The sequence below is a fragment of the Danio rerio genome, chromosome 7, assembly GCF_049306965.1.
Source record: "Danio rerio strain Tuebingen ecotype United States chromosome 7, GRCz12tu, whole genome shotgun sequence".
In the NCBI taxonomy this organism is placed as follows: Eukaryota; Metazoa; Chordata; class Actinopteri; order Cypriniformes; family Danionidae; genus Danio; species Danio rerio.
This window is the reverse complement of record NC_133182.1, coordinates 59,157,501-59,181,684: the sequence shown is the minus strand read 5'-3', so window position 1 is coordinate 59,181,684 and position 24,184 is coordinate 59,157,501. Positions and strand designations below refer to the sequence as shown.

The 24,184-nt window shown below is 33.1% G+C and overlaps 3 protein-coding genes across 9 annotated transcripts in view; 2 read left to right on the top strand and 1 right to left on the bottom strand.

The window, feature by feature from the left end:
• The window catches only part of unm_hu7910 (un-named hu7910), a 64,809-nt gene extending 62,883 nt beyond the window's left edge, over positions 1-1,926 (top strand). For all 4 annotated transcript variants that reach the window (XM_021478003.2, XM_073907376.1, XM_073907374.1 and 1 more), the window contains one exon: positions 235-1,926. In XM_021478003.2, the coding sequence (XP_021333678.1) occupies positions 235-385 (151 nt within the window). In that variant the 3' untranslated portion in view covers positions 386-1,926. The remainder of the gene's footprint in view (positions 1-234) is intronic.
• ggh (gamma-glutamyl hydrolase (conjugase, folylpolygammaglutamyl hydrolase)) lies at positions 1,680-9,109 on the bottom strand. 2 transcript variants are annotated; one of them, XR_012382361.1, is made up of 9 exons: positions 8,976-9,109; positions 8,775-8,883; positions 7,996-8,046; positions 7,835-7,919; positions 6,384-6,522; positions 5,576-5,682; positions 3,740-3,996; positions 3,496-3,630; positions 1,680-2,170 (listed from the first exon to the last, which is right to left on the bottom strand). XR_012382361.1 is itself a non-coding variant. In NM_213322.1 (9 exons), the coding sequence occupies exons 1-9, from the start codon at positions 9,073-9,075 to the stop codon at positions 2,049-2,051; spliced, it is 939 nt and encodes a 312-aa protein (NP_998487.1). In that variant the 5' UTR covers positions 9,076-9,104; the 3' UTR covers positions 1,682-2,048. The 2 variants fall into 2 exon arrangements, 1 of the variants encoding a protein (NP_998487.1); NM_213322.1 differs by having other exon boundaries at positions 1,682-2,170; positions 3,740-3,830; positions 8,976-9,104.
• A 633-nt stretch (positions 9,110-9,742) lies between these two features.
• Positions 9,743-24,184, top strand: part of nsmaf (neutral sphingomyelinase (N-SMase) activation associated factor) — a 36,422-nt gene continuing 21,980 nt past the window's right edge. For 2 of the 3 annotated variants that reach the window (XR_012382729.1, XM_003199002.6), the window contains exons 1-15: positions 9,743-9,848; positions 11,986-12,075; positions 15,831-15,909; positions 15,985-16,049; positions 16,148-16,184; positions 16,281-16,331; positions 16,456-16,527; positions 16,614-16,661; positions 16,756-16,808; positions 18,295-18,424; positions 18,518-18,589; positions 19,091-19,199; positions 21,909-22,085; positions 22,184-22,263; positions 22,350-22,440. Coding sequence is in view for 1 of the 3 variants with exons in the window: in XM_003199002.6 (XP_003199050.1) it covers positions 9,811-9,848; positions 11,986-12,075; positions 15,831-15,909; positions 15,985-16,049; positions 16,148-16,184; positions 16,281-16,331; positions 16,456-16,527; positions 16,614-16,661; positions 16,756-16,808; positions 18,295-18,424; positions 18,518-18,589; positions 19,091-19,199; positions 21,909-22,085; positions 22,184-22,263; positions 22,350-22,440 (1,192 nt within the window). In the remaining 2 variants the exon portion in view is untranslated. Of the gene's footprint in view, positions 9,849-11,985; positions 12,076-15,830; positions 15,910-15,984; positions 16,050-16,147; positions 16,185-16,280; positions 16,332-16,455; positions 16,528-16,613; positions 16,662-16,755; positions 16,809-18,294; positions 18,425-18,517; positions 18,590-19,090; positions 19,200-21,908; positions 22,086-22,183; positions 22,264-22,349; positions 22,441-24,184 lie in introns of those variants that run through there. The other variant, XM_068222741.2, reaches the window with a different exon arrangement.

Sequence of the window (24,184 nt, the reverse complement as noted above, 5' to 3'; positions counted from 1 at the left end):
TTCATAAAATTTTATAGCTTCATAATATTCTCATTGATCCGCTGAGAGCATAGGGTCTGTTTTGAGGATGTTGTTTTAGTATTTTCTGTCTATTGAGGATGAGAGTGCTCCATCTAAAATACCTTGTGTTCTGAAGTCCAACTGAGGTCTCAGGGGATTGAAACAACATGATGGTTATTTACATGCGTGTAATGTCTTATAGTAATTATGGATTTCTTACTGAATCTGTCTCAGGGAGTGGAAAGAAGGGAAGGTGTTAATATTCGACGACTCGTTTGAACATGAAGTCTGGCAGGAAGCAGAAATTTACAGACTCATCTTCATTGTGGACGTCTGGCACCCAGAACTCACTCAATTACAGAGACAAACGCTGTCACCAATATAGAAGACTCGTCCAGTTGCAGAGTTTGGAAAAGTAGGTCGAGAGCCAACCCGAGAGACAGAGTTACTGTTCATAGCCAATCACAGATTTCATAAGCCACACGTCAGTGGTACTGAACACAAGGCAATGTGAATGTAAATGTTTTTGAATCATGATGATTTCTGATTAATGCAAGTGTGATATATATTTTTGAAAAGCAGTGAATGAATTTACAAGCTTAAGCTTTTTAAAAAGGTGAGTTTACTGAATATTTGCGACCTTTATTTAGGTCAAGAAAATATGGTTTTTAGGGTTTAACAATCCATTTAAAGACATGATCAGACTTCCAAGGTAGGTTTTTGAGATTTGTAGCTCAGGCTGTTACAATACTGGAATTCAAAACCAATCGGTACTGACACTATTAAATGGTCCATTTCATGCGAACATTTGAGCGCTACTGTTCTTAAACTGCAATGATTTGTCATTGTGTTCATGTGCTTAACAGAAATGACTGTGATTGGCTGTGAAGGTCATCAGTTCACGTAGCTCACTGCTGTTTACTCAGTGTTAACACAGATACAGGGACAATGGAGCGTTCTAAATTCACATCGATCAGCTGGTTTGTCTATAAGCTGACATACGAGCGATCTGCTGATGAATCACGGCTATAAAACAATCCAGTGTGCCTGTATCTGTAGTTACACTCAGTAAACAGCGGTGAGTTTGGTGAACTGATGACCTGCACGGCCAATCACAGTCATTTCTGTTGAGCACATAAACACACTGGCAAATCAGCGCTGTTTAAGAACTTACTTAAATGTTCACGGGAAATAGAAGTTTTAAAAATTTCTGTATGGATTGGTATCGAATTCCAGTATCGTAACAACCCTAGTGTTACTTCTAGTGAAGTTATGGGACCAAAATACTAGATAACATGAGTTGCATTTACTGTTCTTAAGGCCAATTCACACTACACTGACAGATGCTAGTGAATACGAGTAAACACTACGTCATTCCACAACCCAATAAACACTAATTAAACGTGTTCAATCGTAGCTAAGAAGCGCTGACTAACTGGAAGTGCGCTGATTCAACAAGTGTCTGTTGGTTTAATGTGAATCAGCCTTTACTGAATAAAAGGAGATTTAATAAGTCATAGTACAGTATAGATACATGACTGAACCTTGCACTGTATGTTGTGCGTTAAAGTGTTTGTGTGTGAGTGTCTACAGCCATAAAAGAAACAACATAATAGAAAATCACTGTGTGCCTTTTCCAATAATTGATGTACATCGGTGACCTGCCAAAACCATGTCTAGATTATGAGAAGAACTGATTTTATTGCAGATTTTTTTGCATAGGTAATTACAAAATACAATTCATATTTTACTTTTTGTGAGGGACATGTGACCTGTTTTAACTAGATTCACACAAAGTACATATTTTATTAACACTAAAATTATTTGATTTTTGTATACGTTCGTGTTCGTTTACATAAGTTCATCATGCCAAAATATTTGCTGTTTGTATTGTTTGAGAATCATTAAATATGAAATGTTCAATAATTATATGTCTTTATGATTGTCTGATTTAAGTAGAGCATATTCAGTTCCAGTTTGAAAATTAAAATAATTAAAAAAAAACAATTGTAAACAAAATCTGTAAACTTTTAAAATAAATAATTGATCTAATTGAAAAAATATGTCTGTTCAAATGCACTCTGGATACCAGTGTATTCAGGCTTGTAGTTATAGATCAAGGCTTTTTCCTCTTCCTCAGTGCTGGCAAAGCTATGTAAGTTTTTCCTTGCTGTAAAACAACCAATAAGTTTGTTAGTTAACCTGCGAAAGTCCAACCTAAAGGGTTAGTTCACCCAAAAATTTTAATTCAGCTATTAAATACTCAACCTTATGTCAATCCAATCCCCACAGTCCCCTTAATTCATCTTCATTCATTCATTCATTTTCTTTTTGGCTTAGTCCCTCCATTATTAAGGGGTCGCCACAGCGGAATGAACTGCTACCTTATCCAGCATTTGTTTTACGCAGTGAATGCCCTTTCAGCTGCAACCCATCTCTGGGAAACATCCATACACACTCATTTACACACATACATTACAGACATTTAGCCTACCCAATTTACTTTTACCGCATGTCTTTGGATTGTGGGGAAACCGGAGCACCCAGAGGAAACCCATGTGAGCGCAGGGAGAACATGCAAACCGCACACAGAAAAGCCAACTGACCCAGCCGAGACTCAAACCAGTGACCTTCTTGCTGTGAGGCAACAGCACTACCTACTGCGCCACTGCATCGCCTTCCTTAATCTTTAGAACATAAATTAAGCTATTTTAGATGAAATCCCAGAGCTCTCTCATTCTCCAAACACAGCAACAATCCTGAGGTATTGTACAGAAAAGGTACCAAAAACATTGTCGGAGCATTCCATGTGACCTCAGAGGTTTATGTGTAATCATACGAAGCTCTAAAAAGACATTGTGTGTGACAATGTTTTTGGCTCATTTTCTGAACTATATGACAGGGTATATGCAGGAATCCTAAAGGTAGTTTCAATACCCTTTTAAGACTTCCTAAAGACCTTCTCAGAATATTTTAAGACCTCATCGCCACTTCTAGTTCTAATCAGTATCAACCTTCAACTTGATAAACAAGTTGTTAATATTAGGAGGAAAATAAACATATTTATGCTTTTTTTAGAGTCCAGCACTTTGTACAACGCTTGAACAAAATTTAAGACCTGGTAAAAACATGATTAAGACTTTTTAATACATTTTAAGGGCCTTCATATTCTCATAATTGAATTATCAACATTTAATACTTTTTAAGACCCTATGGACACCCTGTTTGATGACCTCAGGACCATTGCTGTCTATGGAGGTTGAGAGAGCTCTCAGATTTAATCTAAAATGACTTGAGTTGTGTTCTGAAGACAAACGGAGATCTTAGTTGATTAGAATGACAAGAGGGTGAGCGATTAATAACAGAATTTAAATTTTTGGTTGAATTGACCCAAATTAATTTCATTGAAAGTCATTAAAAGAACAAAATGAATAATTAACAGAAGAGATGTTTAGATGAGTACATATTGCTCAGTATTGTTATTATTAACCATACCTTCATTCACAAAAAAGTTAGCCATGTAGAAGGTGGTCTTAATGGCTGATGGTGTGTGTGGAATATAGGGCCTGGTCCACTCAAAAGCATTTTTTTCTGGGTGCCACTGAGTAGCGTAGATAGGAAAATCATATGCTGCGTGCAGAGAAATAGTACATTACAATGCTGCTCCATATAAAGTGAACAGAAAATGAAAATCACTGCTAATTCTACCCAGTAGATCTACATCTTTATTATTGCTCACCTTCCATTGTGGACACAAACTTATTATATCCATCTGTGTTGGTACTCAAAACTCTGTAGAACTTTTTCAGCTTCTTATTTGCGGTAAAGTTCTAAAATAAAAGTTCAGATTTTAAGACATTTAATCAGATCAAAACATTAAATCAGATTTTATTTCACTATGATTACTAACCACACACAAGGTGATGGGCTGCTGGGGAGGGGTGGACTCATTGTCAGATTTATCATGGAAACTTTGTAAAACATCATATTGTGTTGCTATATTAAAACAAATGTTTCAAAATAAAAATGTTGTCATGTTAAAAAAAAAAAGATTTTAAAATGTAGGGTAAAGGAAGAATTACATTCTAAAAGGTATGTTATTTCAGAACATATATGTGCAAATATATTTTTTATGCATTTTGAAATGTATTTAAAACATATTATTACCATATCCATACGGGAATACCCGTGTGATTAAGGTGTTCACTTTTTTAAAGCTCATTGTGTTCAAATGTTTTTTTTTTCTTCTTGAAGTATATTGCCAGCTAAATTTTGATTTGAAATAGAGATGCTCCGAACAATTGGCTAGAGCTCGGCATCAGCCGATAATCACATTTTATGACTCGATCGGTACTTGCTGATATGGCCGATCTCATGAACCATTTGCAAGTGTTTATGAGTTATAGATGAGCAAAAGATTTGAATGACCTTGCATGCGTTTACATATAAGAACTTTAGTTTTTTGACAATATTGCAAGTTCACTTAAACCTGGCTGGAATTATTACATAAAACACACACACATATATATATATATATATATATATATATATATATATATATATATATATATATATATATATATATATATATATATATATATATTATTTTTTTTTTTTTTTTTTTAACAATAATATTTATGAAGATTACTTCTCATAATATACTTATTGCAATAAATAGTAGTTTATAAGTCTGCTTCCTTTTAGTAAAGAAGTAATGGATTTATAGGTTTGCATTTTAAAATTCTTTTGTATCAAATATGCACTCCAAACTTTTTCTTGATTGAGACTTGTTGAATTATTCTTTCATCGTTTGCAATGTTTCCAATTTTTTTTTTTTTACCATTTTTTATTTTCTTTTTTATTTATTTTCTGTAAATCTGCTCTGGACCATGATGTTCACATCTATAGTAAATGGCTGTAAGACACATGTTTAAGGGATTAAATGCAACGTCCCTAATTTGTTCTCTGAGGTACAGAGAGATCTCCATATAAGTATTATACTTAAGTGCCATACTAAGTATCAGGGAAAATGTGCTTTATGCATTATAAAGCTAGAAGCATCAGAATCTGTACTCTGTATTGTATTGGCCAATCACCATGACAAGGATTCAGTTATCAGCTGCAAAAATCCTGAACAGAGCATCCCTATTTTGGAAGTCCACTTCTACTAATGTTTCACTGATTTAGGAGCTAAATTTAGTGCTAAAGCACTTTGTGAAATCAACATTTGGGACAAATACACTCATAATTTTTACAATTTTCTCCTAAATCTGCAAGTCTGAAGCTACTTTTAGCCTTAAGATGTTTTGTTGATATGTCTCCATGTCTTTAAAGTAATTTTTCAAATCAAAGATTGTGTTGATCATGTGTTTCAACATTTAATTATTATATTTCAAATGATCAATTTGAGGATTAGACATGATTATCATGTTTTTTTTTCAGGTTTTTTTCAGCATTATCAGACATCTGAGATGTGAGTTTTTTATTTAAAAACTTTAACTATTTTAAGTAAACACTAGTTTATTAAGGATTTTTACTGTTCAGACCAGTACTGTAGTTGGTGAATGGTGTTTACCTCTGTAGTGATGCTCCACTGATGCGAGTTCTCAGTGAGCGGTTCTGTTGCAAGTGATTTCATGAGCTCTTCTGGAAACTCTTTAAACAGTCTGCTGCCTTTGACATCTAAACAACATTGGATAAAAACACCAATTACGTTTAAGATTGTTACAAAATAAACTTAACTAAATTTAAACTAAAATAAACTAAATAAATGGATCACTTTTTTTTTTTTTTAATAAATCCGGTCAGGGTCTGGCAGCTGAACTTTTAACTTAGCTTAATCACTGAGTCAGATTAGATCATTAGCATATCGTAAAAAATATATATATTGTAATTTATTGCAAATAACTCATTTTCATATTTAAAGCTTTACTATTCTGTAGTTACACTATATACTAAGACTGTACATTTTCAGGGTCATATGGTTTGGAACTATACAGTGATTCTAAGCATAACAATCAGAAATACAAAATTTTGAGCAAGATGCTACTGGTCTAATCTGATTGATTAAATGATCTATGCTATACTAAAAGTACTCTGGTCAGACACGGAGATTGGATGAATGGTTGGCAAAAATGGTAAAATTTAACTCCAGAAGACTTGTAAAATGAATGTTTCCATTCCCCAAAATAGTGGAGTGTTTCTTAAAATATTTGCCAACCAGAAAGTATCCTTTATCTGAGCATTTTATTAGCTGTGCTGCATTGGTAATTATTACATTATCTTTACACTATTGGGTACCAAGCTAGCAGTGGTTCCAATGATAAACATGTAAATATATGTTAATTTTATCCACAGTTTGCTGTCGTAAAATATCGCTTTACCTTCTGTGAAGTCCAGCGGCAGAGCAATACCACTAGTGTTAGTGTGGGACAACAACAACTCTCCACTTGTAAGCAGTGTCAGCAGTTCAAATCCCAAACAGGTTCCCCAAACAGGGAAATAATCACCATTTGAATTAGCCTGTTAACACATACATATACAGATTTAGTTTAGAAATTAAATAACACTGGCATTTTGTATTTCATATAGTCAGTACATTTAAATATGTCTTTATTATTAAAGAGGTAGTTCACCCAAAAGTTTGAATTACCTAATTACTTACTGTACACTTTCCAGTCTTTATGAGTTTTGTGTATACACTGAAGAAACCCTAGACTTTCATAGTAGGATAAACAAATACTATGGAAGTCAAGGTTGGATGCTATAAAAGGTTTTCGGCTATGTAAGGTTTTCTTTTATTCACAAAAAACAGAAGAAAATTCTATCCATTTCATTTCCCTTCATTTAGGGCTTAGGTTTTTGTCAGACCTCTTTTACAGCACTGAAAATAGACCCTAAAATGCCACCCTCTCCATTTAAATGAATTGAGCCAAAACTAAAAAAAAAAAAAAAAAAAGATATTATTATTACATTAAACTATTCCCAAAGATGTTTTGTTGTCCCCTTTTTATACAGTTCTAGTACAGCATGTATTTTTAAATGTTTAAGTATGGATTAAGCTATTTATTCAATGCTATGTAAAAAAAGGTTTCATTTTACATAAGGGTGTTTTCACATCCCAAAAAACAACCTTAACATTAATAGTTTAACTATGAGCTAATCAATGCATACATGGCAAGATAAGTCTGTAAATACTGAAAAGAGCAGGTATACATTATAAATAGTATAAAGTCTATCTTTACTGTATATGTACTATATACAGGGCAAAATGATTAGATCCTCCTGAGAAATTTGAATTCTTTTTCAAATATTTCCCAAGTGTTGTTTTACAGAGCGAGGAATTGTTCACAGTATCCTCTAATATGCTGTATTTTTTTTCTTCTGGAGAAAGTCTTATTTCTTCTGGTTTGGCTGCAATAAAGCATTTTTACAAATAATGGTCGAAATTGTTAGCCCCCTTAAAAATTATTTTTGAGTGATTATAAAAAAAAAAACACTATTGTCCAGTGACTAGCCTAATTAACCTACTGTAACTTGCTTAAAGTATGTTTGTTTTAAAGCTAAATAATAGTTTATTGCAAAAATAACTAATAACAGCATGCATTGTTATCAGGACAAGACAAAAAAAAAAAGTTGTTAACTTTTGTATTCATATATAGAAAGAAAATCTGTTAAGCAGCACTTGGAAATTATTTGAAAAGAATTACAATTTCACAGGAGGGCCAAAGTCTTAACTCTGCAGTGTTTTTCTCCTTATTAAAAATGTTCAAAATTACTGCTTTATGTACAGTACCATTGATTATATTTGTCAAATGCCAAATCTTGTACAAACCTCAAGAGCAAGTCTGTAGAAAATGCCAGCTGCTTTGGAATAGCCAGAGGATTCTAAACTGACTCCACCGCCAGGAAAAAGCACTCTACAGGTGAGAGAAGGTGTCACTGCTACTCTAATCATGTCTACACTTAAAAAAATAAATAAATAAATGTACTTACCCATTGATGGATTTAAAGAGCCTTGAGTACTCATCCTCAGACTTATTGATCCTAAACACATAAAAAAATATTCAGACTGCTTCGATTCATTCTGAGCAGTTCAGCTTACTATAATACTGGCATCTTTTGTTCAGATTAAAATGAAAACACACATTGTCTGTGCAGAAATATGAATATGAACAATAATAATAATAAAACAGCTTATTTACCAAAAATGACAATCACATACTGTAACTCATTTAGCTACCATTGTCTTAATTTGATTTAAATCAAATTACAAAAGCTGAGATAATTTAAACCAAATTTGGTAAATGAATGTTTTATTTATGTTTCCTAAATTTTTATTTCTGTAACTCTGTTAATTAATCGTGCAAAAAATGAATTTTTATTTATGCTCTTTTCTATTATTTGAATGCCTTTCAAAGCAGACCCATGTTGTTTAAAATGGCTTAAACTGCATAAATAAACCATTTAAAACATGAACTGCATCCAAATTTTATACATAGTCCTAAATTAATTTGATTTGGAACTTTGCAACTATACATGAACCACAGAATAACTAGTAAGATTTACCTAATAAAATGGCTGAGCAGTGTATACACAGTAGTCAACATTTAAAGTAAAAAAAAAAGTTTTTCAAATTGTCCCAAGACATTCATGGGTGTTGTTTAATAGTTTTAGGACAACTTTGATTAAACTGTTGACTACATGTAATAGTAATATAATAGATAATAGTTCATGTATAAAATAAAATGATATACATTGAATAACAAACTTACATCACAGGGACCACACGAGCACCGGCAGATTCCAGAAACTTAACATAAGATGCTGCGATATACGAGTTTCTGTCAGGTTTCGGATCAAACACATCCTGGGCAAGAACACCTAAACAGGGAAGAGGTTATTTTATGGTGTTTTAAAACTAGTGTGAATTCTGTTTAATAAAGCTGTTTAATAAAGCTTTGAAAGTTACTCACCGATTATTGGTCTTTCATTAGTTTTTATTAAAGGTCCAAAATTGTAAATGGAAACGGCATTGGCGACTGTAAAAAGGCACAAAAGAAAGATGTGAATCATGTTTACCGATTAGAAATGTTGTGCTTCCCTATGTGACAGTTCCAGCAGTTCCGCGTTCAGTCACGTGGGTGATCTTTTATTAAAGTACTTTGAAATGAATGTTGCATTATGTTATGCTATGTAATAATTACAGATAATGATAAACAAATAAAGATTCATTTAAAATAATACATAAAACAAATAAATAAAAATATTTTCCAGAAAATCTAAGAAACAAATAGAGATTATTATTATTATTATTATTATTATCATTATCATTATCATTATTATTATTATTATTATTATTAAATAATAATAATATTAATAGTAATAATAATAATAATACATAAGGTTGATGGTAATGTCCAGTACACAAACAATACATTTAAATAATACAACAGCTAAATGTTTTGTCATATTTTAATTATTATTAAAAATCTATAATATTTAATATCATTATTGCAGTTTTATATAATAATACTCTCTGTCTTGACGAACGTTTAACGTATAAGGAAATATTATAATAGATATAGTTGGTAAACATTTTACAACAATAGTTTACAATGTAAAATTGAGAATGGTGGAAGATACTTGAAGAAGAAGGGGGAAAAATAATTTTAATAATCTTTTTAATTTTTCTTGTCTCACTGCAGCGCCAGAAAGACGGTGGCCAAGCGTGAGAATCGATCCGCCGCTTCTTCCGTTTCAGAGTATTTCCGTGTTTACATGTCTGTCTGCTGCAGCAGCTGAGCCCTCATGGCTTTCATCACGAAGAAGGATCGCAGCAAAGAACGGTATAGTACTTACACATTTCTTTTGCGTTGCGGTAACTTTTTATACTGACAGCCCGGACGGGTCTGGAGGGAGTTTAACTTCAAGTCAGCCCAGCTACAGCGCTCGTACTTCAGGCCATTGTGTTACTTGAGCTCGCTGGACAAAACCGCTTCACAGGCCAGTAAACACATCAAACACCCTGTGTTGTTACGCGTAGATCAGTTATGCAGTATTCTTGCATATTTAAGCTTTTCCTGATGTGGATATTTTTACTTTGATCCACATTAACAATTTTATAATATGGTTTGTTTTGTATTGTTGGGGTACGTTAGTGAGTGGTGACTAATTCATTCGTATATTCCCGGCTAGTTGCACGTGATGATTCCCCTGATAACTGTAATGTCATCAGTCACAATCGCATTGTATACAGATTAGAGGAAGACATGTTTCACCTTAATGTCGAATCCCCCTTGTTTTAGAGAGATGCAGGAAAAACAGTTTTGGCATACGGATGTCAACTCACGTGGAATGATGATTATTGTTGTCACATGACCAGCTGTGTCATACATTTATGTTAATAATTTGTTTATTTGTTTACTTCATTCTTCAGATAGTTTCCATATATAACTTAGGTACTTTGTTGTTTATGTTGCAGTGTTTATTGTATATATTTTTAAAGGACCCAGAGATCAAAAACATCAATTATCCTGCTCCTTTGTTTGCTTTATGAAATTATATGTATTTTATAGAGCAAATAAAGAAGAAGGAACAATAATGTTTTTTTGATTTCAATGTTTTTAAATTCATAGTTAGGTACAATAAAATTCTTGTTTGCAACAAAAAGAAATGACTATACATACACTACCCATCAAGTTTTTATTTTTATTTTTATTTTTTAAAGAAAATTATTATGCTGTTTATCAAGGCGGCATTTATTAAATGTAAAAAAAAATAAAGTTAAATGTTGATTAAAATTTGAAATAACTGCTTTCTTATTGTATGTAGTTTCAAATGACATTATTCCTGGAGCCATCAATGCTTTGATTACTATTAGCATTAATAATAATCATAAAAATAATAACAATACTAATAATTAATATTAGAGTGATTTCTGAAGGATCATATGACCTCTTTAAAATCACTGCAATAAATAATTAAATTATAAACTACTTTTGAACAGTTATTTTATATTGCATTAAGATAAGCTTTTTCAGTAATTTCTTATTGATGTAAGCAAGAATTACATTGTATCTAATTATATTTTAAATAGAATGAGTAAATAAGCTTAGCAGTGACTTTCAAATTTACATGGCTGTATTTTTCATTACTATTATATTTTTTATGTCTATTCCTTTTTCTTCTATGCATATTATACAGGGAAATATATGTCTAAAATAAACCAAATGCACTTATTTAGAATTTGTTTGGTAAATTAAAATAAATATCTCTGAAGCAAGCAAACAAAAGGAACATTATTTACAATGCTTTATATGCACAAAGACTTTTAATTTTCAGCCAGCTAGTCCGACGGCTTACGCTGAACCGGACAAGAAGCACTGCATTAAATTCCATTTTCTTTTCTTGCCATCTCTCTAAAATATGGATTTATTTTACCCCAGTATTTTAAATAGACTTTCTGAGCTAGCCTGGTGCTACTGACGGCACTAGCAGATATACAGTCTTTCAATTCATTTTAAACTTGAACAACTAAATGAATGCTGAATTCTATTTAACTGATTGTATTTTAATTGCATTATGATCTCGATGCTAAAGTAGTCACAAAAAGCTTTTACCGGTAGTTTACCATTGGCTCAAAAACACTAGCTGTGTATAGAGCCCATTACTATAACTGGTTATTTTTTCCATGAATTTAACCAAGTTTGTTTTTGTGCATAAGCTGTATTCTGAAATATCTCCAGGTATGGTTGTGCTTCTGATTAATCAGTTTATATTTAAATAAAAGGCCACATTAAATTTGCTCATCACCTAAAGTGATCGTGCCTCATCAGAAGAGTTGGGTTATAGGTTATTTATAAGGGTATATATTTTTGGATTCCTTTATGAAAGTGGGTGGTGTAGTTAATGCACAGTCAGTTTGTAAAGTTCACTTTATATAGTTTGTGGATGCATCATTTGCCCATCTGTCATTGTGTGCAGATTTTCGCTGTTGTTGCTGGATCTGGAGGAGCAGTATTTTGAACAGCACATTGCATATAATCTGACCAACAGAGGTCCCGAGACAAACAGGTGAGCAGCTTACTGTTAACTGAATAACTGAACATAAGTAATTCATGAGGGAAATTCAAGAGCTTTACAGAATATTATACCATATTACCATACTATTTGTTTGGAGAGAGTCATTTTTATGTTCATGAACACCTCTTGTTTAGGCACTGACTTCTAAACATGAATGAAGTATTGTTGTCTCTGTTTCATTCATTTATGATTTCTTATGCAGTGCGTGGCAGCTGAGTACATTTTTTTAATTGAACAAAGCATGGTTTTCTGACACAGACTGTCATCACAGAGCTGAAGTGGTTAAACATCAACACACTAGTTTATCTCACATGTAGCTTTTCTGATATGGTTACAATACCTTGTTCATATCCATTAGACATATACACTCACTGGCCACTTTATCAGCCAATCACATGTCAGCAACTAAATGCATTTAGGCATGTAGACATGGACAAGGCGATCTGCTGCAGTTCAAACCGAGCTTCAGAAAGGGGAAGAAAGGTGATTTGAGTGACTTTGTACATGGCATGGTTGTTGGTGCCAGATGGGCTGGTCTGAGTATTTTAGAGACCTCACAGTAAGAAGGTTGCAGGTTCGAGCCTCGGGTGGGTCTGTTTTGTTTCTGTGTGGAATTTGCTTGTGACTCCCTGCGTTGCCTTTTAAATGACAAGATGATGGTACTTAAGTGAGTAAATCCATTGTAACTTGGAACTGTTAAGTTGTCCTAACTTATTTTTTATAATTATGCACATATAGTTTATTTAATTAATAATTTTAAGGCAATGAGTTTACTCACCTTTTAAAGTACAGTCAACTGATCCATTTATTCGGCGCAATAGCCTAGTGGTTAGCATGCGGACATATGGTGCGGTAGCACATCAGGGTGTCGAATCACAGCTCAAGGACATTTCCTGTGCCTACCCTCCTCTCTCGCGTCCACTTCGCTTCCTGTCTAATTATTGTCCTATTTAATCAAGGCAAAAAAGGCCAAAAATAAATTGAAAAACTAGTCACTTTAAAAGGAACATGTTTACTCATCTGTTTAAGTAAAGTCTACTAATCAGAGTGTATGTACATGCTGTTATGAGTATTTAAAAGGCCACTTAGATCACATTGTGTTAATCTACCCATAAAATGATGTATTATAAAAACTTGTAAACTAAAGAAGGGATGCTTGCATTAATAGGTCAATCGGCTCATTTGGCAGTAATGGTAAAACTATTTTGTTATTATTTTAAACGTAGTTAAAACTTTGTGTTGTAAAAAATGTAGCGCAAATTGTTTTAATTTTAAAGTGAAAGAAAAGGTTGAATAAAATTCAACTTCCAAAAAATTTGGAATCAGCTTGATTTTCAATGTTTTTTGCCAAATCATTTTTGAAACCATATAAAAATGTGTGTATAGCAGGATGTTTTTAAAGAATCTAGTATATCTTGTTGTTGGTTTTTGGTTTTATCTCATTTCATCCATGGAAAGGTTTAGTGGTGTCAAACTGTCCAAAAAGGCTACAGACTCGTTCTACAGAGTTTAGTTCCAACCTTTCTTCAACACACATACCTGTAATGTAAAGAAACCTGAAGGACTTGATTAGCTGGATCAAGTGTGTTGAATTAGGATTAAAGCTAAACTCTGCATGGCAGTGCCCATGTTGGAAGTTGAGATGTCAAATATTTTTGAATGGCCTATAGAGTTTGTCACACACATACCTTACCTGCTGTTTATAAATATCCCAGAGGGAGTGAAGAGCTGGGTCAGGTGTGTTTAAAAAGTTCAACTTTAAATGCAAAGATGTCTTAATGAAAACATTACCAAATACATCATGACCTCTCTTTGTCAAGACAACAAAATTTGTCATAAATCTGACATAAACGTGATTTTCATGTAATTGTGCATTACATTTTTATTATTTATTATGATAATAATTTTACTATTTATTATAATAATCGTTATTAATATTTTTCTTGATCTCAACTACAGTGATATAAATTCCACTTGTTTTTTTTTATTATGTTATGAGTGTTTTACTGAGAATTTGTATTTTGCAACTCGGTGCTCAGCCAATTAAAATGGATGGAAATACCAAAAGCTCCAAAAATATCAAATCTATTTACTAAAAAACAGCTCTCAGCGTATAACGTTTAAAACTCAGTGTGCTTGAAATGCTACCTGCCGTGTTTAAGGAAATTTATATTTTCGAAGCTTTTGTTTTTGCTGCCTTTTTATATATCTTTTCAAAAATATTCATAACACAATAATAATGGCCTTATGACAATCATGTTTATGCCAGATTTATAACAAGTTAGGTTGTCTTGGTAATGCTAAGTTGTCATGACCGTGACAAAGTCAGGTTGCGATGTATTTGTTTATGTCAAGTTTTCATTACAATGGCATCTCAAACAATATAGCTGTGTCTCATTTTTAAGGATTTATCCTTTAAAGAGCGCATTTGAACAGCATTTTTTTATGGCAGTGTGACAAAGGCTGTCTGAACTTAAGCAAATTAGAACAATCTTTCAAATACAATTTCAACGTTAAATGTGCAGTAAGTGATCTGCCTAAATGCTATCTGCTAGTATAATATTTTTGAAACACAGTCACAGACTTTGTCCTAAAGTCACTATGCTTAGTGTTTGGCCGGCGGGCTGCAGGAATTCTACTTATTACTAAACAATACTTGCATGATGTTTCAGACTGAATATTTAAAGTAGCATGGTAAACAATATAGGGAGCGTGACCAATGTGAATATAAAACCAGCTTCACCTCAGTAAAGGAGTCTAGGCGGAATAGTGGTATTTATTCATGTTTTGTTGTTAAACTAAACAAAAATTAGCATTATCGATGCTGTTAAAAAACCTTATGAAATTAAAAATAGTCACATCAATCTATGGATGGAAGATTTCAGTGGCTGAACAACACTTCTGTGCATATAACCCATTCATAAAACAATTCAATCTACATCCACTCTGCGTGACTAAAGTAGTTTTAAAACATAAAATTACCTGTCTAACAGAAATACTTCAGCCATGGTGTCATCCTTCCTCCAGCCTGCAAAAGTAACTCTAATATTGATTCAGGATTTTAACAAGTTTTGATTCACAATTTGTTTTTGCTGCTCTCTCTCTCTCAAGTGCAGGTAAATGTGGCGTGGTTTACAAATCTATATTTGTTGACGGACAGTTTGGGCTTATCAGAATTATGATATTATGAAGAATTATGGAATTATTAGCCAGACAAAGTTTTTTAGTTTTAGGCTTCAACCAGAATATAAAAATACATGAAAAATACATGATTTTTTTTTCCGTTTACAGTTTAATCATTACTATTGAATGTGAAGAGCACTGTAAAAAATACAGGGTTCCACACATTTAATTTATGTTGTCCCAACTCAAATCGATTAAGTTAACTTAACACTTGTATAAAATGTATTTGAATTGAACATAAAAAATGTTGTTGTCCCAATGAAATCTCAAGAATTGTGTTTCAGCTCATTTTAAATAAGTAGTTTGAACGAGAAATGCACCTTTAATGAAGGAAACAACTGGTGCATCCTTAGTGGCCTCTTGTCATCCCATTATTCATTGCACACTAACAGCAGGCTGTTTTTAAAAGAAAACTCTGCATTGGACCTTCCTTTCCATAGAATCATGTGCAAAGGTGTCATGTGAATTTTAAATTTTCCTCCTCTTCTGAATAAGTCAGAATGTTTTACTGCACAAGTGTAATCTTTGTCTGGTGTTAAACTTCTGTATGTTTTTGTACACAGGCGAACCAATGGCTCATTAAAAATCTGTTCCAAATCAGTAATTTTTGAACCCGATGATGCTGTGAAGCCTATTTTAAAGGTAGTATCTTCATCTTCACCAAACCTAAAGCAGCTATTGTTTGATTTGCCCCACTAATATCAGGCTTTAATGCAGATTCCACTCAAAGACTGCAGTGAAATAGCGGCAGTAGAAGAAACGGCCCATAACCCATTTATTGAGTAATACAGAATCATTTATTATCAGAAATATTTATTTATTTGTTTGATCATTTTTTAGGGTTATATAATACTTTTCTTTTACTTTTCTGTGTTTGCAGAAGTAAACCCGCTTGTATTGTTATAAAAACGAAGCAGGTGAGTGTGCCTCATGTTACCCCAGTGTACTCCATCCTTCTTATTTTGTAAAGATAGTTCAGTATTTGATCAAGTTTTATTGTATTTCTTCATTAGATTTATCAAATTAAAGAAGAAAATGTGGTTGCTCCATATAAATATGACAGGGTGAGCTCATTTTTGTCTCTGCAAGTAAACATTTTCAGCAGTGATATATATTTTTCTGTTGTTTATTCTCTCTTTATAATGTTGGTACATTGTATATAATATTATTTACTGCTTGATTTGTTAGGGAGAGAAGAAGATCACATTCCAGTTGGGGTCACCCATTAAAACTGAAGATGTGGTTCAGATTTTATTACAGGTTTGCCATTATTCTTTCTTTAGGTTTTTAATTTTTATTGGGAATTTTGATATAAGCTAATTTGCTATTTGCTGTTTATTTTCCAGTTACACAGAGCATCCCGTCTGGATAAGCAGAGTGATCAGACAGCAATGGTTAGTGAAGTAACTTTTCCATACATTAATACATCCATACATAAATTATTAGCTTGCATTATGGATGATCTGGATGTCTGTGTATCTGCTAAAGATTGCAGCTATATTGCAGTCCAGGTTGGCAAGAACACGCTTTGATAAGAACAGGTAAGAATCAAAACTCCACATTTTTTAAATTCGTCATATTCCTTCAGTTGTTGATGTCAGATTTTGGGGTAAAAATGATTAGGTTTTAGACCTTCTGTGCAGTTTAATTTTCTCTTTGAGCCTTGTTCCGACTCAAATCACTTTTGAATAAATTCTAAATTTCGATAAAAAAGTTATTATGATATCCAAAAACTAAAATGATACTAAAACATATCGGAGACTTCTTGAGCTATAATACCTATTTTCTCCATAGAGCTGTCACTGTCAACAACACTGTCAAAGATTACTGATCTTACTAATAAACCCATCATTCTCAGTATAAAAATATAATGTGATTTGTTTTTAAATCTCATGTGAAAATTGGTGGATTACTTAGTAAATATGCATCCATTAAATGTACTTTTTTGGTTTTCTGTGCTATTTATAATTGTCTTAAAAATGGTTGGGTGAAAAGGTGTTTACCGGTCAAAAGTTTGGGGTCAGTAGGATTTTTAAATGTTTTGAAATAAGCTTCTCCTGCTCACCAAATCTGCATTTATTTCATCAACAAAACAGTACACATTATAAAATTGTTCAATGTTATTGCACTATATAACTGTTCAAAAGTAGTTTATAATTGAATTTTTTCATTTATTGCAGTGATTTTAAATTACTCCAGTCTTCAGTCACATGATCCTTCAGAAATCACTCTAATATTAATTATTATTATTATTATTATTATTATTATTAATGGTAATCGTAATAAAAGCAATAATGACTAGAGTAATAATTTCATTTGAAACTACATGCAATAAGAAAGCAGTTATTTAAAATGTTAATAAATATTTAACATATTGTTTTACATTCATAAATGCTGCCTTGATGATTAATTTTCTTAAAAAAAAACAAAAAAAAAACTTTTGAACCCTAGTGTGTTTTCTTTTTTTTGTGCATGTTTGTCACATTTTAATGAGAAAACAAAATACAAAACTTCATAGCCCTGTGTAAAAAAGTGTTTGCCCCCTGTGAAACATATCTCGGGTTTATCATACCTGAGTTTAATTTCTTTAGCCACAACCAGGCCTAAATACTTCCACACTTGTTCGCAATCAAGAAATCAGTTAAATAGGATCTGCCTGACAAAGAGAAGTAGACCAAAAGATCCTCAAAAGCTATGTACGCACAAAATATTGCTCCATATCACAATGTTATAACTATTTCTAATGGCTGCTGGAATTTTCCCCTGAAAAATATGGCTTTGGAAAGCATAAAAACTGAAGTGTACTTCATCCTTCTGCATTTCCTCTTGGGCTGTGTAGAAACAACCCTGCTCAAAAAGTACAATATAATCAATGCTTAGTGGTCTTCTCTCAAAACAAAACTTTAAAAGTCAGAGCATGTATCTCTTGTGACAGTAATTTAGATTATTAACAGACCCTAAACTGCTGTTGTTGAATTGTTTTCTAGTAAAAAGAAGGGTGAAATGTAATGCTTGTTGTGTGTGCAGTTTTCAGAACGTAACTGAACTCCCGCATATGGAATGTGAGGCGGAAATGGTCTCTCCTTTGGTGACAAACGCTGGTCACGTTTGCATCACCGACTGCAATCTTTACTTCCAGCCTCTGAACAGCTATCCTGTGAGTTTTTATGGCAGGCACCATTTCATTGGGATTTCTTTGTTATGAATGCTCTTTTACTTGTGTACGTGTGTGTTTCTGCATTTCTAAAAGGATTCAGTGGTGCAGATTGGGTTGCATAGTGTAAGACGCATCTACAAGAGGAGACATGGGTTGAGGCCTTTGGTAAGTGTTTATGTGGTTTTCTTTATTCTTTAATATTTATGCACACATACATGACTATGATTTGCAATATGTTTGCAATTTGCAATTTGTTATTTATCAAATATTGGACTGAAAATTCATATCTAATGTTTTTTAATTTGATATTTATTTATTTATTTATTTATTTATTTATTTATTTATTTATTTATTTATTTATTTATTTATTTACTTATTTGTGGGTTACGGCTGGCACGGCATCCGCTGTGTAAAACATATGCCAGAGAAGTTGGCAGTTCCTTCAGCTGTGTGGATCCTGATAAATCAGGGACTAAGCTGAAGGAAAATGAATGAAAGGAAATGTATTTATTTATTTATATCTCATATTGAATTAATAAGTTGCTTTTATTTATTATTATGTAATATAAAAATGTATCAATATTAATTTTGCCATGAAATAGCCTTAAGTTAAAATAAACAAAATAAATAAACCAAACACGTATACATGTTTGTTTGTTGTTTAAGGGCCTTGAGGTATTTTGCACGGAGAATGATCTCTGCTCTGACATCTACCTGAAGTTCTACAAAACTAAAGACAGAGATGAGCTCTACTACTACATTGCAACCTTTCTCGGTAGGCTTCATTAGTTTGTGTATATTTTTCAATCAGGGAACTTAATATTTTTAAAGACTACTCGGTTAGAATATCGTTCAAGATTTTTTTTCACAAATGTAATGGTGTAAGAACAAGTTGTTTTATATATAATGTTGTTTAATTATTTGTAACTTTTTACTTAATGAAATTAGCTTTTCATTTTCTTCTTTATGCCTTCAATTTTGCTGAAAATCATTTATCATTATTTTGTTTATTCTTTTTTATTCAACAAAGCTGAGAATTGTTTGATAAAAAGAGTAAAAAGAGGGATTGTCATCCCCAGTTTGTATAACTAATTATCCATAACTACAGATTTAAAGAGTTAGTTCACCCAAAAAAAAATATTTTGTTGTTTATCACTTACCCTCATGCCGTTCCAATCCACTGAGACCTTCGTTTATCTTTAGAACACAAATAAAGATATTTTTAGATGAAACCTGAGCTTTCTCTCATTCTCCATTGAGAGCAATGATCATGAGATGTGCAAAGTTGAGTAAAGGAAACAAAGACATTGTTAAAACACTCCATGTAATTTCAGTGGTTCAACTGTAATCATACAAACTCCAAAAATGCTTATATGTAGCAAAGTTTACCAACTACTTTCACATCAGATTGGGGTGTGTGTTTTCTATTGACTGAATCTAATGCTAATATGTCATACTACACATAGTAAATGCGCAACTGACAAGATATAGGTGACCAAAGTCATTTTTACAGTTTTTTTTGTGGCCACAAAAGTGTTGTTGAGCTAAATATGATCACAGTTGAACCACTGAAGTCACATGGAATGTCTTGACAATGTGTTTGGTTCTTTTTCTGGACTGTGAACATCTCCGAATTGTTGCTGTATACAGAGGGTCAGAGAGCTTTTGGATTGCATCTAAAATATCTTTGTGTTCTGAAGAAAAACAAACTTCTCTGTAGCTCCGTCCCAAATGGCACACTATGGACTCATGCACTATGCACTATGCATTTACACATTCAACAGCATAGTATATGTATGTAGTGTACTTCCCAAATAGAGCACTAATGTTTTTATACTAAGCGGAAATTAAATCCGTTTCCTTCATGACGTTTGACGGTTGCCAAATTAGTAAAATAAATGAAAAAAGTACCAAATAATACCTGCCATGAGTATAACCACATTCTCCATCGGGAGGTTCTATAATCACTCTCATAGGAGAATTTCACTTTCACAATCATAAATAAAGTTATCCAACATGTGTCCCCGATAGCTCCGCCCCTTCAACAACACAAGCAAAACTGTAGTTGTTGAGTGTCCATTATTCCACACTTCATTTTACAAGTCGAATGAGGGCATCATCTGAATAATTAAAGTGCACTTATTATATTTACTGTTTTCAGAGTAAATGCACTATTTACACCATTTATACTACAAGATGAATAGTGGAATAGTGCATGAGTATGCTTTTTGGGACGCACCTTGTGCATTGGAACGAGATGAGTAATTAATATCAATTTAACATTTTCAGTTAACTAACCCTTTGACTTACATTTGGATTAATAAAAGTAAGCAAAAACATCTCCCTATAGTGGCTGGTTTTACACTGGTCCAGCACTGCTTATATTTTTTATTAGTTCGTCTAAACAGCAAAGCTAACATAATCATATAAGCACTAGGTTAAACATATTTATGGTTGGAAATCTGATATTTTGGTATGTTTTCTAAAAAACGGTTTGGTACTTCAGGTTTTTTTTTAATAATTACTTTTCGTCATCCATTTACCCACAAAGAAAGAGTACAGTAAAGTTAAATGACAGTAATTTACACATTCCCAACTTAAGAGGTCTAAAGTTAGTACATGGTCAAATTTACTGTAATAAGTGAGTCAGCAGGATCTTAAATAGTCTTAAAATGTCTTACATTTCAAAAACTAAAATTAAGGCCTCAACAAGTGTTAAATTTATTAAAATATTGTCTTGTCTTTAAAATCATTTTAAACTGATTTCAGTTTTTATATGTCCAGGTCAAGCGTCCCAATAAGGCTGTCACCCATCCAATCACTAGCAATCCATCTTAATACACATTTTTGACAAATCTTTTATTTATAATTCGAATATGATCAACTATGAACATTTGATTAAAGTTCTCCATGTATTTATAGACCAAAAAATGGTGTGGACACTGACCTAGACACAATGTTGTGTCTAGACAATCCCTGTTTATGTCTGAATGTTTATTCATAACGGTCTTAAAAAATATCTTAAAGTCTTGAATTTGATTTGGTGAAGAATTTGAAGGATGAGATCCAGTCATTTCTTATCTTTGATTTGATGGCAGGATGTTTGTTGATTTATCTCTATAAAACTGAAAGCAATGCCAACAATCATGTTCCAAAAACCATGTTTTTAGTGTCCAGAAGAAGCTGTACATCCCAGTGTAAGTGTAACTTACTGAAGGTGTTTGTGTGTGTGCTTGTGTGTGTGCCTGTGTGTGTGCCTGTGTGTGTGCCTGTGTGTGTGCCTGTGTGTGTGCCTGTGTGTGTGCCTGTGTGTGTGCTTGTGTGTGTGCTTGTGCGTGCGCTTGTGCGTGCGCTTGTGTGTGCGCTTGTGTGTGTGCTTGTGTGTGCGCTTGTGTGTGCGCTTGTGTGCGCGCTTGTGTGCGCTTGTGTGCGTGTGTATGTGTGTACGTGTGTGTGTGCGTGTGTGTGTATGTGTGTGATGTAGAGAACCATGTAGCAGAACACACAGCAGAGAGCTACATGCTGCAGTGGCAGAGAGGTCACATCTCCAACTATCAGTACCTACTTCATCTCAACAACTTAGCAGACCGCAGTGTAAATGACCTTTCCCAGTATCCAGTGTTCCCTTGGGTCATCAGTGACTACAGCAGCACACAGTTGGGTCAGTCTCTCTCTCTCTCTCTCTCTCTCTCTCACACACACATCACACTGTTTGAGAAAACACATCATACACATTTGTTTACTGACTAATGATTTCAGATTTGCTGAATCCTGCTTCATTTCGAGATCTCAGTAAACCGATCGGAGCCTTGAATAAAGAGAGACTGGAGAGATTATTGGTGAGAAATCTTGACAGCCTCTTCATTTTCACATATACCTTATAAAAGTATTAGATGTGTAGGATTCATCTTTGTGTGTGCTATAGGAACGCTACAGAGACATGCCTGAGCCTCGGTTTATGTATGGCAGCCATTACTCTTCACCTGGATATGTGCTTTTCTACCTCGTCAGAGTTGGTAAGGGCCTCTACTGTATTTACTCAACCTCAAGTGGTTCCAAAGCTTTGAGTTTTTTTTTTTTTTTATTCATTAGGGTTTTTTTTTATTCTGTTGAACACAAAAAAAAATTTTTTGAAGAAAGCTAAAAACCTGTAACCCTTGACCTCCATGGTAGGAAAAACAAATGCTATGGTAATTAATGGGTACAGGTTTCCAACATTTTTCCAAATATCCTATTTTTTGTTAAACAGGAAAAATAAACTCCTAAATGTTTGAGACAAGTAAAGGTAAGAGAGGCAAAGGTAAAAGATGACAGAATGGGGTATATGCACACATACTTTTAAATTTATATTTTCTGCGTCTTTAAAATATGGAAATTAATTTAACCCAGTATTTTCAATGAAGTATCTGCGCTATCCTGCTGCTAATGAGGGCTAATTTACACTTTAACAACCAAAATAGATGCTTAATTCTATTTAACTGATTATATATAAATTACATTACAACGTCGATGCTGTAAAAAGAACCTCATGAAATTGAAAATTGTCACATACATTTTTCTCCGGAAGTTCATCATTGGTTGAAAACACTAGCTGTGCATATACAGAGCCCTTTAAAGGTTTTGTTCACTCCAAAAATACATTTCTGCCATCTTTTACTCAGACTTGTTTTCCCAAATCCATAACAAATGTGTTCATCTTTGGAGCACAAAAAAATATATTTTTAATCAAATCTGTGAGACTTGTGTCTCAACACTGAATTGTCTGCTTTCTCAAAACTCTAATGCTTTATTACATTCATAAAGAGATAAAAAATAAATACATATACGCTAAACACTTTATTCCATGTCCTCTGAATAGACGCAATTGCTTTTAAATAATAAATAAGACATAATGTACAACCAGCCAGTTCTCGCAAAACAACACAAAGTGGAGGGCTGTTGTATAAGTACATTATTCTGCTTATTTGGCCGTTTGTCACTAAACTAAAGAATTAAAGACAAAAAATTGATCTGAGCTGTTTTAATTTACAAACTATTTGTTCACTTAATTTTTGCAGAAATAAGTAGGGCTGGAAATCCATTGCAAAAAGAATTGAAGGGTTGAGAGTTGAGAGTCCATTGCAATGTTTGAAATTGTTTGTCAATCGACTAATTATTCATTCATTCATTTTCTTGTCGGCTTAGTCCCTTTATTTATCCGGGGCCACCACAGCGGAATGAACCGCCAACTTATCCAGCAGGTTTTTATGCAGTGGATGCCCTTCTAGCCGCAACCCATCTCTGGGAAACATCCAAACAAACATTCACACGCACACTACGGACAATTTAGCCTACCCAATTCACCTGTACCGCATGTCTTTGGACTGTGGGGGAAACCGGAGCACCCGGAGGAAACCCACGCGAACGTAAATACTTTACACGCGAATTAATACTTTGGCTAAATTAATGTAGATTTATTAATCTCTTGTTCTTAATTAGCATTTTTTATCCTTATAATTAGATTTTTCTTAATGTTGGTTATGTTGGTTGCTGCTAGATCTTAGATTTTTTCCAAAAATACTTTGTACAAGCTTTTGTTTTTAAAAGCTTACCCCAGCCACACCAAAAATAGCATTACTTACATAATTAAGTAAAAAAACTAAGAATATCATTAACTGATAGTTTTCATTATTTAGAAGTAAAAAATAAAATGCAGGCATGTTTCTTTTAATTTATTAACACACTTTAACGTTTATTATTGAACAACGTAATCATGGCAGT

Bases quoted from the DNA above. Each gene is read 5' to 3' on its own strand.
- ggh (NM_213322.1), bottom strand. From the start codon at position 9,075: ATGATTCACATCTTTCTTTTGTGCCTTTTTACAGTCGCCAATGCCGTT. The intron at 8,047-8,774 runs GTAAGTTTGTTA...TTATGTGTTTAG, and splicing joins GCTCGTGTGGTCCCTGTGAT to GATCAATAAGTCTGAGGATG. The intron at 6,523-7,834 runs GTTTGTACAAGA...ATGTGTTAACAG, and splicing joins TCTACAGACTTGCTCTTGAG to GCTAATTCAAATGGTGATTA.